Source organism: Diospyros lotus, chromosome 4 (genome assembly GCF_014633365.1).
Source record: "Diospyros lotus cultivar Yz01 chromosome 4, ASM1463336v1, whole genome shotgun sequence".
Lineage (NCBI taxonomy): Eukaryota > Viridiplantae > Streptophyta > Magnoliopsida > Ericales > Ebenaceae > Diospyros > Diospyros lotus.
Genome location: NC_068341.1, coordinates 15,449,779 through 15,468,108, shown reverse-complemented (window position 1 = coordinate 15,468,108; position 18,330 = coordinate 15,449,779). Strand labels below are relative to the sequence as shown.

Sequence of the window (18,330 nt, the reverse complement as noted above, 5' to 3'; positions counted from 1 at the left end):
TCCTTTACCATGCTCTTGGGAGCAGTTGAGTGAGACCTTGGAACTGTTCCCGCCACCAACGTGTACAAGATAAACTTCTGTCCTCCTTCCTTGGTGGGCTGTTTTCCTTTTCTCCGGGGCGGTGTTCGACTTCGCTCTCGAAAGCGATCACGAGTAGGAGACCTCATTCTTTGCTCCGGTTGGGATTCTACCCTGCCCGAGCTCACACTTCCTCGACTAACGAAATCACGGAGGTAACCCCGGTTGATAAGCTCCTATATCTCTTCTTTCAATTGGATGCAGTCCTCTGTCTCGTGGTCGTGGTCGCAGTGGAAGCGACAATACTTCTTTTTGCTTTGAGTGTTAGGTGGAGACTTCAATGGGGGAAGACGTCGCAAGTAATTCTTGTCTTCCAGTGCCAAGAGTATCTCTGCTCGACTAGTATTGAGGGGAGTGTAACTCACTGGGCTTCCCCTTGCACCCCCAAAACCCGGGCGGTCTAGAGCTCGGGAGGGGTAGTAGTTCGTCTTCTGTTCCACCATCGGCTTTTTCTTCTCCTTCTCTCTTTCTTTCTTGTCAGGCTGTTCAGCCCGCTTCACCTTCATCACCTCTTCAGCATTGATGTACTTGTTAGCCCGTGTAAGGGCTTCTATGAAAGTACAAGGTGGAGTTTTAGCTAAGGACTGAGCAAATGGTCCAGCCCTCAAGCCATTTTAGAGAGCCACCATTGCGATCCGCTGATCGAACTCGTCAATGCTCAACGCCTCCTCATTGAACCTAGCCACGAAATCCCTTAGGGATTCACCCTGATTTTGTTTAATGTTTACCAGAGCCATGGAAAACTTCCGATGGCGTTTCAAGGGAGCGTAATGGGCTAGGAAACAAGTTTTCAGCTCTTCCCAACTGTTGATGGAACGATGGGGAAGACATGAGTACCAAGTCCGGGCATGACCTCCCAAAGTAGCCGAAAATGTCCGGCACCACATCGCGTTAGACCCCGATTGCACTAGTATGTGAGAGTAGAAAAGTTCTACGTGATCATAGGGGTCGGTGCTTTCATCATAGAGCTTGATGGATGGGATACGAAACCTTTTTGGTGGAACCTCTGACATGATGCCCTTGCTCAAGGGTTGGTTAGAGCCGAGGTGGGGCAGCTCTTCCTTTCCCTTTTTGAGTTCCTGGACTTGCCTCTCTAAGAAATGCAGTCGCCTCTCCTGCGAACTCCCTCATTCTCGTGAGGGGGAAGAAGTAGATCCTGTCGCCTCATAGGGGTGGATTTCATGGCCCGACTGGCAGGATTGACGAGGCTCCCGAATAAGAGGAGGCGACTGGTGCTCTGCACGCTGAGAAGGCACGTGTGTAGGATGTTGTTCATTCTGGTGTAAGTAACTAGTCAACAACTCTGTTAACTGTTGGACCTGATTCTCTAGCCTGGTGAGTCGATCCTCTGGCATTGGATTGGCCGGAGGTGGTGGATTTTCCCCTTGCGGTGGGGCCTTTAAATTAGCCCCAGCCTGGCTACGAGTCACATCCCTTCGGGGAGCCATGTAGTTAGTTATGGCCAGGAGTGAAAGTCGTGTGATACTTCTGGAAAGACCGAGGTCCGAGGTGAGGAGTTAAAGTCTGAAGCATGAGGCAGGGAAAGAAGAGGCTGGCGAGTCTGGATGTCGGCCCCACGGTGGGCGCCAAATGATGATGGTTTTTGGGACCGACCACTACGTGCCACCTCTGCGAATGGACCTCGGGAATCGAACCTCGGACTTGGCGATGTCGAACCTCGGTGATAGAGCCTGCAAGACAACGAAGTGGCGGGGCTAGAGTCTCCTAGGGTGGACTCCGACGCTCAAAACAGTAGAATAAATGCAAGTAGTAATAACTGTGAGAGCTGTAGAGCTTGGTCATACCTGGTGAGGACTCTTGTCTTTTATATGCAGACCTGTTATAGGGTACCTGAGATAAATCCGTGATGAGCGGGGGCACGACTCTCGAGGATCTCGGTCAAGTTGGAATGGGTCTTGTGGCTCGACCCAGATTTTTCGGGCTCCGCTCCGGATTGTTGACTTGCCATGTGTCAGTCTCTCAAGCGATCCATGTGGCGGGTAAGACTATTGGCGCATAGGGGTATTTTGGTAATTTTAGGTGGTGCCACATCAATAAGTTCAAAACTATTGTGAAGAATTGTTTAAGATAGTTTAAGTTTAAACTATTGAAGGTTAAGACCTTTAAATTCAAATCACTTATATCAAAATTATTTAAGCAACACTTACTAAAATTTTGTATTAAGATACTCATCACCAAAATATTATCAAAATCAAACCAACTCTAATCTCTTACAAATCAACCACAAACCCAAATTAGACAAATTGCCTAAAACCAAACTCACCCAACTCAAATTCAAACCCAACACAAACACAAAAATAGTATAACCTTAAGCAAATTCACCCAAAATTGCCAAAACAATATGCCTTAAGTCATTTACCAAAATTATTAAACCACACACATTCAAATTAACCTAAGCAAAGCCTGCTCAGGTGAGACTAAATGAGTCAAGCTTACACAACCCACCCACTACAATGTCTTTCTTGATAGGTGAGAAGCTAGGTGATGGTGGTTTGCAGACACCATTAGTCAGGGGTAGATCCAGAAATTTATGTAAGGGGAGACTGAATTTTTTTTTTTTTAATATGTAAAATTATACATAACATATTTTGGGGTAGGTTGTAATTTTTTTTAAGACTAATTTATTATTAAAAAATATTTTTTAATATAAATTTAATTTTAATTGTGAGCTGCCCTGGTCTTCAGCCCAGGGCAGCTCAAGCATAGATACGCCCCTGCCGTTAGTGGTTATAAAGGCAGTGGGCAATAGCATGCCTACTTTTTTGAAAAAATTTGGGAGTGATAGTGAGATTGATTGGCTTCTTCCACAATAATGAGATATTGATTATTCTTCTTCACGAGTAGCGATGAAGGGTAATGGTAGTTGGGGTTTCTCTAGATCATTGCAGCTATCCTTCCAATGGTCGTGGTGTTGGGGAACTCATATGGATGTATGTGTATTTTAAAAATTTTATCTCATGAAACGCAATGGAATTGACATAACAAACATATGAATATTTGGATATTTAAGCAATGCATTATTACATCACATGTAGTAAAGTGAATGGTTTAGTACATACTCGGTTAGAAGTTACTGAGAAGGTGTAGAAATCATTTATACTTGAATACCTCATCCTCTTCAAGTTGTTGAGGGCCTAGTTGGTTCACACTAAACTAGTTTTCCAAAACCAACTCTAAATCTACGTTAAGTGCTAGCTAGAAGATCTCGAGCTACCAGCACTTGTTAGTTTTCTTTTAGTCTTTAAAGTATGCTCAACACTTAAGCAAAATCTGTAGCTATGATGTTGGAAAAAGAAAAAAGCAACAAGAAAAAACAACTAGCAAGATAGCCGAGAGACTGATTAATCTTCTATTACTTTCTTCTAATCTCTTCTCATCAACTGAATTAGAAATAGCCAATATGAGTGCAACAAGTCCCCACAACATGCCTTCAGATGAGTGACAACTAGAAACATGTGTGTGGAAAAACCAATTTTTCTCAAAACTTTCTCACACAATCTGACGAACAAAACCATTCGATAGTTTATGTCGAGCGATCAACAATTTTCTCGACTTTTGGAGAAACTTTTGACTGACTGTAGAAAGTAATTGACAGTTTTGTTTGCATGATGCGTTATCTTTCATATATTGCATGTGATCCATTAACACTTAATGAATATGGTTATTAACTCTTAATGACTTTATAAAACCCACCATTAAATATTAATAATGTCGAAAACATTACAAGTGACATAGATCTAATTTCGCATTCCTCGTTTTCCTACGAGTGACTTTCTAGGTTCACTTCCAAGTAGCAATCAGATAACATCAAACACTTTTGATGTCGATTGAACACTTCGACCCATCTTAAGAATCTCTCCATCTTTTAAAGATATTTTGACGATCCTAAGTGACATTTAGTAACATATTAAGATAATTTAAGTGGCAATGAAATCTATTCATTATGAACCTATTATAGTCAATAGTTACTATGTCATACAATCCTTCAATCACATAACGTCTTGATTAAGCAAAAGTCATAGAGTGATAAACTTACAAATTCAATAACTATGCGATTGACCTTAATTAATGTGATTAGATGCCACATCAAAAAACTCTTTTTTTTTTTTATCATTAATACCTTGTCCAAGGACTTCTTATATCACATTAATAGAAGACTGCATAGGATGTTCACTTTATCATAATAAAGATTATGGATCCTATTGACAAACACTTGCCTCTATATGCCAACAATACAAGACCATACGATGAACATTCCCACTTTGCAATTAGATGAGTTTGCTCATCAACAAATCTCATACACCAATACATAAGGCAACTATATTGCTTCAAATAAAAGGTTTAGTTACACAATCACAACTTGATAACAAAACAATTATCCACTTTGCTATGTGATTTGTTATCGGCATTACGTTTAGTGTGTTGTTCAACTAACAACCACTCATTCGTTTACTATAAGCATCACATGCTTTTTAGCACGCGACTCACTATAATTTATTATTAGTATCACATATTAATCAAAATAGTAAACTTACGTACTAATTTATAATTGATTAATCAAAATCCCTATTTGAAAAATCTAAGGACTAGGAACATTTAAGAAATCTTGTTATCAAAAAATCTCGTCAACATATTCTTAATAACTTAAGAATGAGATATTATTGAACATCAAAAAACACAATACATTTATTGGAGCAATTTGACTTAATAACAACATATTGTGAAATGTACTTGGAGAAATGAATTTAACCATTAAAATGTATGTGACAATTGAAAAATCAAACCCAACAACATATTGTGAAGACCTGGTCGCCAATCTATAGTCAATAAATGTACTTGGAGAAATCTAGATGTCTCTCTTTTCCCTGCCCCACCTAAACCTAATGACAAACTAGAAAGGCATTGAAAAATAAAAGATAATCAACTGCCACAACCCCTCTAATTATTTCCAACAATCTCTTAACTATTTTAGATGTAGTTGTTTTTCTTTTAAAGGCAAAATACAAAGGGTATTATGTGAAATTTAAAAAAAGTAATAGGTGTATTTTAGACAAATACTTTATTAATAAAATTTCATAATACCCAAAGTTGATGTTTGCATATATAATAGAATAGATAGACATTTATCAAAAATAAATTTGGATTGCTTGTTAATTTTGGATAGATGTTAGCAAATCTTTTACTTTATTCTTGCTAAGGTATTATTTGTTAATTATGATATAGACCGAAAAAAATGTAAGATATAAAAAGCATTACAAACTTTTGTCATTTTTAATATTTTTGTTAAGATTTATCTGGTAACTCTTAAAAAAAAATCACGTGACTTTTTACTTGATATTTTCCAAATGTGTTTTTATCTCTCCTTTCAAATATGCATATCTTAAATCTTACATATAAGGAAAAAAAAAAGAAACACATGTTCTCCAGTGTATTTTAAAAAATTTAACAAATAGTTTAATAAAAATTTGAAATACTTCATAACCTTATTTTAATCATTTTATATTTTGATTGGGAAAACATTCAAATCTTATTTTGATACAATTTTATCTTATTCATTTTAACAAATGCTACGTAAATAACAATTTTTTTTTTAAAAATAGAACTAAAATCATAGAGAAAAATTATTAATTTCAATAATATTGTTACACAATATTTGTAATTTCTTAAGTGATTAAATTAGTGGACAGAAATAAAATTCCCCTTTTACTCCTTCCATTTTATTTGTTCAAAATGAGGATTTAAAGAAAATTTTCACTCTCTCAAACCATTGAAAGAATAAAGTATCATTGTCTCATTTACAAATTTATTCATTTAATCTCTAAGGATAGCTATGATAGGAACTATCACTTCATGATAAATAAAGAGTTAATATAGATTAAAACCTATTTATGTTCTATAATAAGGGCATTTATAATTATTTCTTATATAAAAAATGTTAGTAACACTCTCTTAAACACCTTTTTTTTTTTATCACTTTTCTTTATATACTGTAATCTCTCATTAAAATTGTTAAATAATAAAAATAATCCTAATAAACTCTCACATTATAGTCTTTGCACAGTCCCTCACCTCTCATGTTCTTAATTTCGGCAAAGAAAGTAAATTATAGATAAATTTTTAGCCCTTATTTAAATCGATTATCAAATTTATGACTTATTGATATTAACATTATTTGGCTATCACTTTAACTTTAACTTATGCCACGAGAAAAATTGAATAGGGAAGGATTTAAGGAGAATATAATAGAAGGGGTTCGGTTCTTATCAATTCCGAGTCCTGGACCGAGGACTCGCTGGCTCGTGGGGGTTCACGAGACGTGGCTCACTGGGTTTGGCCGACGCGCTCCCTCTAGTATAGTCCACTGAGTCACTGTATATCTCTAAAACCTAATTCCAGAGCTCGTCCTCTTTCTATTCTCGATAGCCGCATCTCTCGCAGCCGAATCTTCCTCTCCAGTCGTCCATGGCGGAAGTCCATACCGCAAAAACCCCAAGCCTATCTGAGGTACTTACTAAAAGCACATGTGTTTATTCTTATGTATTCAATTCTTTCAGACATGTTTGTGCTCCTTTCTCTTCTCTGTAATGTTGCAATCCGTTTGGGGGCTGAGAATCCTGAGATTGCATTCCCTATCCAACCTAGCTACTTTCTAAAATCTTATGTTCGTAGTGTTTGTTCTTGTGATTTTCTTTTGATAGTTGTAGTGCATTCAGTGAATTTTCTTCAAACTGAGCATCGATCTTTGCTTTCCTTTGTTGGGCTTTGATTGGAGTAGATCTTCAGATTTCAGGGTGATGATCTGATCTTGTGAGGTGCTTTCAAATATTCTTATTTATTTATGTTATGATTCACTGGTCTTAAAAGGTAAACTGTTGTAATCTGGCTCCCTGTTCGTGTCTACCACGATGGGGGTGGGGCTAAATTCACTCTCCTAGTTGAGGCATTATCTATTTCATGAGGTTGATTTGTCTTATTAAAGGCGCTCTCTCCTATCCACTCATGCCATGCCCATTCTTGTGATTGCCAATTCAGTGGTTGATTGACTTCAGAAGTTTCATAGACTTCTTTTGTGGGTGTTGTTAGGAATGAATTTAAGTTTCGTTTGAGATAAGTTTGCACCTTCTTGGCCTGGATGATGTTTGGCTGTTAGGATCTCGGGTCTTTTCAAGGAAGCTCTTCCTGAAGTGGCCATGGAATTGGTCATTTTTCTTTTTCTGTTATTGCCCCATAAGTTGTGGTTGGTAATTTTTTTTTACAGAATGGATTTGAGTAATGTAATTTAACTAATAATTTAACATCCATTAAAACCAACTCATTAACCCTTTGCTGCATTAAATGCAGAATGTAACAAAAGAAGATGCAGATTATGATTTTAACATAATTTATGCTCCATTCTTCTTAAATGTGAGTTCACTAGCCTTTATTGCTGGGCTTTGCAGCAATGGCCTGCAAAAACAAAACATAACGAAGGACATATTCATTGATGCGTTTATGATTGAAAAATAATGAAATTGTAGGCTGAGGATTAACTTGCTCACTCAAATTGGTTGGTCAGCAGCTTTTGTCCTATTGGCCAAAATGTCTTATGTCCTCTCAAGTTGCTACTATAGACCACACCACTCGATAATGATAATTAGCCAGATGCAATATATGAATGGGGTACATTGGAGAATGTTTTGTGGAATTGCTCCTGTTTTTGCACCCTTTATAGCAGTATTTTGGGCATTTGGAGGTTAGAGATCTTCTATCCGTCCTTTCTGAAAAATGTTGGGCGATCTGATTGGGATAGGAAGGGTCTTTGATGTAGAGGGAAGAACTAGGCAATAGGCATAGGGTTTCTCTTCCCATCATTAACCACTGGAAAGACATTAAGATTGGGACCATACTTGAGGTCTGTGTCAATCACATGATTATTAAGTGGCTGTGATCATTCCGTACACCACAAACTAAATTAAATAAAACACCTGAGATAGATCATCTTCTTTTGCATTGTGTAGTGGCCTGAGGATTTTTGTCCCTTATATTGGTTCAACTTGAGTTGCATTTGGCTTTTGCCCATAATTTTGTCTTGGAGAACTGCTCCTATTAGTAAGTAAATGAAGAAGGCTTGGTTTTTGGTACTCCATGCTCTATTTGGATCTTGTGGAGTGTGTAAGGGAGATTGATTTCAGCAACACTACTGCAACTTAATTCTATTAAGTGGGTTTCATTTCAATCATCTCTATTCATGACCATATCTTTTGTAAGATTATTATATTCCAGATCATGTCTAATAGTTTCCCTTTCTTTGTTAGGCTTCCTGCATTTCTTTTGATATGAACTTTTTCCATTTCATGCCCCCCCCCCCCCCCCCCCCCCCCATCTTCTCAAATGTTCTAATAATCTGAAATACATTTTATCTTGAATGGGTACCATTCCAGCCTTGTTAAAAAAAACCAAGGAAGAAGTGATGAACACCTTTTCTAAATTGGTGGGTAAAATTTGTCCTCTTTGTACTCAGATCAATTATTCTATTTTTTCAAATTTTTTTGAATGATACAATATATTAGGGAGCTGGGTTCTAAGTTATGCCCATGATCCCTGTGCATGTTTTAATCTTACATCTCTGAATCCAAAAAGAAAGAAAATGAGAGAGAAAGATACACCACTTTCTCTTCCTAAAAATATAAAAATCACCCATGGATATGAGTCTATTTCCCCAGATATTACTCAAGTTGAATAATACGAAGTGTTTAATGGCTTGAATTTTCAGTTTGTGATTTGAGGTTTGTAAAGCATATGGACTGAGTATTTTTTTTCTTTTTCTGCTTATGTACTTCTAGAATATGTTTTTGACTTTAAATTATAATGTATAAACTCTTTATCCTAATAGTTTTACTCTTTCAGAAAGTGCTCCTTCTCATTAATTTCCCACTGCATTTGCATTTCTCTGCATTCCTCATCCTATAAATGTTGCTGGACGTTATATTTGTATGAAGACTTACTGCTGTGCATATCTTTTTCAATATATATTTCTGTGGGCTACAATATGTATTTCCATTTGTTTGCGCTTTCTCTTATGTTCGCACTGCATCAACTTATCTTGATATCTTCCTCTTTGAATTTTAAGTTGATTTTGTGGTTTCTCCCTGAGCAGGCAATTCATAGTGAACAGTAACTTATGTTGTTTGTTTTGTTCTTAGATAGCCCCCCCCCCCCCCCCCCCCCCCAAAAAAAAAAAAAAAAAAAAAACCCACACACGGAGATTAGAAGAAAGAAAAGAAATATATCTTTGCAAAGGGTAATTTTGCTGCTCTCTCATATTTTCTGAATTTTGTACTACCCGCATGAATAAATCTTAGTCTTTTTAGCTTGTAAGAATTGAGTTCATGATATTTGAGATGGTCATGTTAACATCTAGAAGTGGTGGTCAGCTGACAATGAGAGAGCCATTCTAACTTAACATCTCCTGTGGACTTTTATTATCGAATTGTCATGTTAAAACCTTTTGCTTGATTCTTTGAATGGCAGCAATATTTATTGAAGGAGAAAGAAGAGAAGCTGGATTCTGGTTTGCAGCCTGCAGAAGAACTTGAGGTGAAGATTGATGCAAGTGCCACCACTGAGGAAGTTGTCACTCCAAAAACTGAGGAAAACTCTGTTACTGTTGGTAGTGATGAAGGTAAACCAGCTGCTGCTGATGAAAGTGCAAGTGCTTCTAGTGTTACTGCTGGAGAAAGCACTGAAGCCATTATTAGTGCAGGAGAAAATAGTGTTGCTGAAGACACCCAGGTTGCTGCTGAGGAAAGCACTGTAAGTGCTGAACAGGAAGACTCTGGAGATCAAGAAGTTGAAGAAACACCAGAGGTTAAGGTAAATGTGATCTTATCATAACTTTTCCATCCAGCGTCAGTGACAATGACAGTTCATCATCTTGATTTCCACTGCTCCCTATCCTGTGGTTGGATGCCAGCTTGAGACAGCACCAGCAGATTTCCGCTTCCCAACTACAAATCAAACTAGGCATTGCTTTACCCGATACATTGAGTATCATCGGTGAGAAAATGTGCATCCGGATGTGCCTATTTGTGTGTTCTGCAATTTTTCCTGCTCATGAACTTGGCAATACGACTTTTTATGACAAAGTAAAAATACCTGTTTGTTTACTTTTTAGGTGCGTGGCTGCAAAGGGGGAAGGTGCTCCTGAATGTGATAAGTTTGCAAAATATTATCGGTCTCTCTGCCCTGGTGAATGGGTACATACTTTATTCTTTAACACACCCTCACAACCTAATCTCTTGTTGGAATTTGTTTTACTCATTAGCTATACTGATATGATTATATGCATTTTGCACCTGCTCTGCTGACCATTTGCGACGTTCCTAGGGTTTTCCAAGGATGTAGAATGGAATTATGGAAGAATTCGGGAGTGAGAGAATAGAAAGCGAGAGAGAAAACAGGGGGAATTCAGAAGAATGGCAGGAGAATTAGGAGAATTAAGTGAGAGAAACAGAATTCAAATTCATTCGTAAGCTGACATTCTCTACTTCTTTAGCCTATTTATAGGCTGTTACATCTTTTTAGTTAGTTATTAACTGTAGGTACAACACTATAACAGACTAAGGTACAACAAAGAAAAATACATGTAATAGAAGAATTACTTTTATGCCTAGGGGTGGGCAAAAAAATCGGCAAACTGTGAAAACTGCACCGCGCGGTTTTTTGGGGGGAGTGGTTCGGTACGGTTTGGTTAAAATTGAACCGGCCAAGTAGTGTATTAATAAAAAAATAAATTAAAAATATATAAAAACTTAAAAATTAAAAAATAAATTATAAATATATGCTTGCTTGACCATGAATTATGTTGTGAATTTTTGTGTTATTTTTATGTTATGGACATGTGCTTATGTTGTAGATTTTGAACTTTTAAGTTTGCATTTTCGATTAGATTGTAACTTATTTTACTTTTGAACTCTTAAGATACTGTAAGAATCTAAAAACTATGATTTTATGCATTGGTTTTATTGTTTTAATTAAAAATTCACTAGGCAGTAAAGGAAGCACCAAATGAAGCAGTAGAGGAAGCACCAAATCGCGAAAACCGCACCACATTTGCGGTGTGGTTTCTGCACACCAAACCAGACCGCGCGGTCTGGTTTAACGCCAAACCGCACATGCGGTTTGGCATATTAAATGCCCCCTAAACAGCCCAAACCGTATCGTGCCCACCCCTACCTTTGCCCTTGGGGTCTAGACATTGCCCCCCTTCTTGAGAGGTTTCTTGTCCCTTAGAAACTTATTACAAATGTGCCTCCTTCATCACCCAATTCCTGCTGGTTCTTCTTCTTCATTTTCATTCTCCACTCCTTCCTTGTTCAGTAACTGTCTTTGGCATCGGTGGTCAGGACTGAATTTATCTCCACACTTATAACATAATCCTAACTTCCTTCTTTGTTCCATAGTAGATGATTTATCTGCATCTGGGTTTGGATGAACCTTAGAATTCACATTTAATTGATTATCTTCCAATAGTTGATAGAATGAAGGCTGAATTTCAGTTGCGATTGTGTAATTATTGAAAATTGCTTCCAATGTAAGCTCCTGTAGCTTTGCCTTCTCAGCAGCCTGCTTGACAGTAGCAGGCTGCATCATTTTTACAATTGGCCTTGGTTCATCCTTAAGGCCGCTAATGAAACTGGAAACAAAATAGTGCTCTGTTAAAACTGGCTGGGAATTCAACATTAGAGATCTTAGTTCTTCAAACCGGATCTGATACTCCGTCACAGATCTGTCTTGCTGAAGTTTGTTAAATTCTTCAACCACATTGGTCATTGTCTTCTCCCCAAACCGGTCACATATATCCTTCATGAACTCAGTCCAATTAGCCTCATGCCTCCTTATCTCCTTCCAGCCTTGATACCATGAATTAGCAGTATCATTTAGATAGACTGCTGCAAGGTTAACCCTCTGTCCTTCTGCTATATTGTAATGCTGGAAAAATCTATCGCATCTGTGGATCCACCATCTTGGTTTGGATCCTTCAAAAATTGATATCTCCAACCTTGGCATGGGAGTATAATGGGTGGTTTGAGAAGAACCTCTTACCTGGACTGCTGGCTCTTCAATCGGATATTCCTCAACTGTAGCTTGGGGAGGAATCTCATCACCATGCAAGACTGGATCAAAAGTGGATCTCTGCAGAAACTCCAACTCGAAAACTTGAGGAAGAAGTCCGTCACCAGACAAGATTGGATCGAGAACCAACCTTGGTGGAAAAACTGCTGATGAACGGCAGTAATGTTGACAGCATGTTGAACATGCTGTATATTCTCTGACCATATTGATCCATCATCTCCCGGTGCCTCTCTAATTCCCTCTGCATACTCTCTCGAGATGCAGCGAGATCCTCTCGCAAGTTCTCCCTTATTGCCGAGATGTCCTCCCTGCTGTGGGTCACAGTCTCCTGAGTCCGTAACATCCCCATTTCCAGCGCCTCCATCCTTGACTCAAACTGTTTCATCCTTTTGTGCCTTCTGCCATTTTACCTCCTCCAAAGAACAGTTTCTGATCTGCTTCCAAATTCTAATCGAACCACAAAATTCGTTGCCGATCTATTTCCAAGGATTGCCTCAAATCAGCAATTTGTCAGGTCCTCTTCAATTGGCTGTACTGCAGCTTCCTTTAGAGTTTGGTCGGAACTGTTGCAGCAAATAGAAGTCTCCTGGATTGCTGGAATCACCGCCAGAAGTCGTCGGTTCTGTCGCAGTCTGAGAATTCGCCGATAACCAACCACTCTCAAGATCTGATTTACCATGAACAATCCCCTGAGAATTGAACAAGTGTTGTTATCCTCCGAAATGAGAATTGATCCCCGGACCAGCCAGCAACCTAGGATTGGTTGCTCTCGATGAATCACTTCGGATTGCCTAGATCGCAGTTGCCTATGAATCTGCTTCCCAATTTGCGATCGGCTTTTGTGGATCATCCGCCTCCTCTGTTGATCGATTCTGATGCAGCCAATAAAATCCGCCAGAATCAAGCCAGAAATTGCCAGGAACTTGCCTCGCTCAGCTTCCAGAGAACCGAGCAGATCTGCTTTGCTAGGATCACTTCTGATAAGCAATTCACTGATGTTCAGCAATCGCGTAGGAGATTGTTTCCTGCAGTCGCCTTTCTGATTTGTCTGATTTGCTTCAGTCCAAGGACCGCCTGACTTAACAAGCCGGAATTCGCCGTCAAATTCCGAACTTAACTGCTACGAGTTTTGCCGGAGTCACAACCGATGATTGATCGGCTCTGATATCAAATGTGACGTTCCTAGGGTTTTCCAAGGAGTGAAATGGAATTATGGAAGAATTCAGGAGTAAGAGAATAGAAAGGGAGGGAGAAAACAGGAGTAGGGGGAATTCAGAAGAATGGAGGGAGAATTAGGAGAATTAAGAGAGAAACAGAATTCAGATTCATTCATAAGCTGACATTGTCTACTTCTTTAGCCTATTTATAGGCTGTTACGTCTCGAGTTAGTAACTAATTGGAGGTACAACTCTATAACTGCCTAAGGTACAACAAAGAAAAATACATGTAATAGAAGAATTACTCCTATGCCCTTGGGGTTGTGACAATTTCTTAGCTTTTAAAACCATTCTTGAAGCTGTACTGATAAACACATCATTCCATGTACCTTTTAGTTTTCTATATTTCTCCTCTATTATTTTACTTGAAGTGAAAGTTGAATTCACTATATTGCTTGTGAATGCAGATTGACAGATGGAACGAGCAAAGGGAGAATGGTACCTTTCCAGGTCCGCTATAAATGGAGTCTGCTGAAGAACCCAAAAATGGTTTAGTTCCTCCGCTCTATCCAGGTTGCTTGGACCTGCCATGAATTTCTTGAAATGATAACAATCGCAGGAGAAATCCCTATTTCAAACTGGTTAATAAATTTTTTTTAGCTTGGATTGGGACTAGTTTAGTTCCAAATGCATATTTGTTCTGCGTTAAAGCTATTTGGCAATAATCATTTTATGGTACTCTCTTTCCACTATTTTAAGCTTTGCCAGTTTTGTAAGAGTAATATAGGTCACTGAGTAGCTTAAACTAAAGCAGTGGCCTTCATTTTCTATACATCACTTAATAAGATACGAGTGCTTGTGGATCAAATTCTTCTCTTGAATTGGCATGGTAAAGTATGTTGGTACATATATGGTCTTTAAATGTGCAATTAGCCTCCTAATTTCTGAGTTACCTGGTGTTAAGATATTATATTGACACCGCTGATATAGTATTTGAGAAATGGTAAAATAGCAATTTTCCCATTACTAGTTAACACATGGTGATCCATCATTCTCTATCAAAAGTTATTTAATCCCAGCTGCTTTTTACTATTTTTGAATCATCATGGACTGTTTATTTAGCTACCTGTTGAGTTACATCAATAACTTTGTTACTTTTAATGAAGCCTTTCGAATTTCATATGCTTGATTTGGATAAAATACATCTGGAGAGGAATGCTTTTTGGAATGAGTGGATTGTTGCCTGCCTGCCTCCCTAGTCTGTCTTAATTCTGTGACATTCATACAGATGCTTTCTGAAGCCTGAAAATTTTATATTTTGTGGTGTGCTGTTTCACAGTTTGATTTAAGGGTGCGTTTGATAGCAAGGGTGAAATTTGGGTGGAAAGAAAATGAATTCCCAGTAATTAAATTCTAGGGAAAATGAATTTCTGAAAATTGAAAGTTTAAGCTGTTTGATTGCTATAATTTTCTATCTAGAAAATGATGTTATTTTTCATCTTTTGGTGTTTGATTGATAATATTTTTCATAGAATTTGATTATTTTTCTGATATTTCGTGTTTGATAGGTATTATTTTTTATGAAAAATGACCAATTTTTCATGAAATTCAATGGTGAAATTGTATTGAAAAATATTGAAAAATTAAAATAATAACTTATTTTAAATTAACTAAATCATTTTCACAGATAAATCAAACCACAAAATTAAAATTTTTTTGTTTTCCAAACTTATATATACAAAATTATAGATACACATATATATATATACACAATCACACGTACAAATATACACATTTTCACAAATAGAGACATATATATATATACACAGACCCGCTCCAGTCTCTCGCCGTCGTTGACTCGCTCGCCCTCTCTTGCTGCCCCTCCCTCTCTCGCTCGCTCGCCCGCCCTCTCTTGCTTGCCCTTCCTCTCGTTCGCACACAAATACATATATATACACACACATATATATATATATATACACACGTCCTCTCTCTCGCTGCCTCCCTGCTCATCCACTCGTCGCCACTCATCGCTACTGACCTACTCACTGGCTCGTCCTTTCTCTCGCTCGCTCGCCCTCCCTCTCGTTTGCTCTGTCCTTTTCTCGTTGCCAGCTTCAATGGTGAAGTTGAAGGGGATGAAGACGGGAGCACGGTGAGTTGCTGCTCCATTTGCCTAGAAAATCGGAGCTCCTCCCCCCCTCCCCCCATGGAATTTGTTTTCAATGATTTGAAGGAAAAAGTTATCACGTGACAAGAAATGGGAAAATGAGTTCTCTGAAAAATTTTTGCTATCAAACACTACACAAATGAAAAATTGGGTGGAAAATATGTCTTTTCTCGAGGAAAAAATAGGCTATCAAACGCGGCCTAAGTTGTCTTTTCCAGATTGGCAGTCATTGTTTACTTGCAGCTATCTCACTATCCCAAATTCAGAACGGACACTAATGTTGGATGAGATTTTGCTTTAGGACTGAAACATCCAGAGTGGAATTAGGTTTGTGCCCCTGAAGGCATTATTCTGATCTTGGCAATTGACATTTGGCATTGCATTATTCATTTCCTTGGTTTATAAATTTTTAGGGAGTTTAGGTTTTTTATTTCCTGGTTGGATGCATGAAGTAATTTGAACAGAACGTCAATGCTTTATGCTTCTCCAATGGCAGCAGGCTGAGATATCTGAAGAATAATACTAAGATCATGGCCCATAATGAAGTACATCAGTAGAATAGGTAGATTGAAGAGTGATAATCTAGGCAATGTATCACGGCAACTAAATAAAATGGTAATTTCTTGGTAATTCGTGCTAGAACTAATTTGAATTTCATAGGGGCTTAACCACAAACCATCAGCAACTTAAGCTCTTCTCGATGCCACCTTTATGGCTTGAGTTCCATTGCTAAATGTTTATTTGATCGTACATGCTTTTGAGTGACAGCAAAAGCCAAAAAATGGTTCAATTTTCTCTAGAATTAGAGATTTAATCAAAAGCCAGTTAGAATTATTGGATAAAAAAAAATCAGAATTCACAGGTCCACGTATCCACTTATTTTCTTGTATCGAATAATTGCAACAATATAATATTGAATTTGCGTATTTGTTGTATTCACAAAGATTACCTTAATTCCTGTGGTTATCATAATTTTACTTAATTATTTTTACGATAATCACCTCTAAAATTTGTCTTAATTACAAAGACTAACCCCTCCTTTTGAAAGAGACAATGACCTTTTGTATGGGTTAAAAATGAGATACCTAAAAAAAAAAAAAAGTAGAGCACTACAAGAGTAATATAGGAGTACTACGAGTGTAAAATGATTTAATAAAAATATATGATTTTACTTTAATTATGATATATACATACTTGATAGTTATATTTTTAATTATATACTAATATATGATCATACATTGTATATGCATGTGGACTGTGGAGTATTATAATATATAACGTATTACAGTATATAATAATATCTTAATTCATAACATTATAATTTTGCGATATTATGTATATCATAATATATATAATATTATCTGTAAATATATATGAGAATACCCAAGTCTAAAATGAAGTACTGCAGGAGCAAAATGAAAGTACTGAGGATTAAAATGAGAGCACTATATGAGATTAAAATAGATTCATCAAATAAAAAAATAAAAATGAGTATCACAATAGTAAAAGGCGTGCGCTGTTAGTATAAACTAAAATGTAAGCTCCACAAAGCTAAAAAAAAAAAAAAAAAAAAAAAAAGCATGGCAAGAATAAAATGAGAGGATCATAAGTATAAAATGAAAGTATTATAAAACTAAAATAGGAACATTACAAGTCTAAAATGAAAATACTAAGGATTAAAATGAGAGCATTGCAAGATTAAAATGAAAACACTGTAAAATTAAAATGAGAGCACCGTGGGATTAAAATAGATTCATCAAAAAAAAAAAAAAGAGTATCACAACAGAAACATTCCAACAATAAAAGAAAAGTATCGAAAGATTAAAATGGGAGTACTGTAAGATTAAAATGAAAGCACCACAAGAGTAAAATAGGAACACCGCAATACCTAAATGAGAGCACCATAATACTAAAATAAGAGCACTATAAAAGTAATATGAGAGCACTATAAGTATGAAATGAAAGGATCACGATACTAAAATGAAAACTACACAAGAATAAACTTAAAGCAATGCAAGATGAAAATAAGAGTACCAAAAGATTGCTTCTAGGGTATAGATTAAGTGGTTGTATTATGATAAGTTGAAATTTGCATTAATAGGTTATGAGTTCGATTTCTTGCACTACGTAATGAGACAAATGCTCCAACTGTGATTTATTTTTTCTGTCGAAATCGAGGGCATGAGCGATTGGAGACCACGTAAAGACGATAATCCCAAGAGTACCAAATGATTAAAATGGTAACAACACAATAATAAAATAACAACACCACAAGACTAAAATTAGAGCACTACAAGCGTAAAATAGGAGCACCACAAGAGTAAAATTTGAGCACTGCAAGATTAAAATGGAAACATTGTGAGACTAAAATGAGAGTAGTGCAAAAGTAAAATGGGAGCATCGTAAGATTGAAATAAGAGTACTGTGAGATTAAAATAGCAGCACAAGAAGACCAAAATGAGATCTCTGTGATAATAAATTGGGAGCACTATAAGATGACAATAGAAGTATCGCACGAGTAAAATAAGAACACCACAAGAATAAAATGTTGACATTGCAATACTAAAATAAAAGTATTGCAAGAATGAAATTAACACCATAAGATTAAAAGGAGAGCATAGTAGGACTGAAATAGGAGCATTACAAGTCTAAAATGAAAGTATTGCTAGTGTAAAATGAGAGCAACACAAGACTAAAATGGGAGTATCACAAGATTAAAATAGAAGCACCACATGAGTAAAACCACAAGACTAAAATAAAAAGATTAAAATGAGAGAACTGGAAGACTAA

At 37.0% G+C, this 18,330-nt stretch overlaps 2 protein-coding genes across 3 annotated transcripts; one reads left to right on the top strand and one right to left on the bottom strand.

The window, feature by feature from the left end:
* Window positions 1–254: 254 nt before the first annotated feature.
* Window positions 255–1,091, bottom strand: LOC127799692 (uncharacterized). Its single transcript, XM_052333914.1, has 2 exons — window positions 705–1,091; window positions 255–662 (listed from the first exon to the last, which is right to left on the bottom strand). The coding sequence occupies exons 1-2, from the start codon at window positions 1,089–1,091 to the stop codon at window positions 255–257; spliced, it is 795 nt and encodes a 264-aa protein (XP_052189874.1).
* Window positions 1,092–6,427: 5,336 nt separating this feature from the next.
* On the top strand, window positions 6,428–14,251 carry LOC127800584 (cytochrome c oxidase subunit 6b-1-like). Of its 2 annotated transcripts, XM_052335285.1 has the most exons (6): window positions 6,437–6,603; window positions 9,610–9,760; window positions 9,842–9,951; window positions 10,052–10,134; window positions 10,253–10,334; window positions 13,838–14,251. In XM_052335285.1, the coding sequence occupies exons 1-6, from the start codon at window positions 6,562–6,564 to the stop codon at window positions 13,889–13,891; spliced, it is 522 nt and encodes a 173-aa protein (XP_052191245.1). In that variant the 5' UTR covers window positions 6,437–6,561; the 3' UTR covers window positions 13,892–14,251. The 2 variants fall into 2 exon arrangements, with proteins under 2 accessions (XP_052191244.1, XP_052191245.1); XM_052335284.1 differs by having other exon boundaries at window positions 6,428–6,603; window positions 9,610–9,951.
* Window positions 14,252–18,330: the final 4,079 nt, after the last annotated feature.

What these genes read in the sequence shown, in the direction of transcription:
- LOC127800584 (XM_052335284.1), top strand. Translation starts at nt 6,562, where the DNA reads ATGGCGGAAGTCCATACCGCAAAAACCCCAAGCCTATCTGAG. An exon ending in AAACCCCAAGCCTATCTGAG is followed by an intron (nt 6,604 to 9,609) that starts GTACTTACTAAA and finishes TTTGAATGGCAG; the next exon opens with CAATATTTATTGAAGGAGAA. An exon ending in CTCTCTGCCCTGGTGAATGG is followed by an intron (nt 10,335 to 13,837) that starts GTACATACTTTA and finishes TTGTGAATGCAG; the next exon opens with ATTGACAGATGGAACGAGCA.
- LOC127799692 (XM_052333914.1), bottom strand. Translation starts at nt 1,091, where the DNA reads ATGTCAGAGGTTCCACCAAAAAGGTTTCGTATCCCATCCATCAAGCTC. An exon ending in TCGATCAGCGGATCGCAATG is followed by an intron (nt 663 to 704) that starts GTGGCTCTCTAA and finishes CCATTTGCTCAG; the next exon opens with TCCTTAGCTAAAACTCCACC.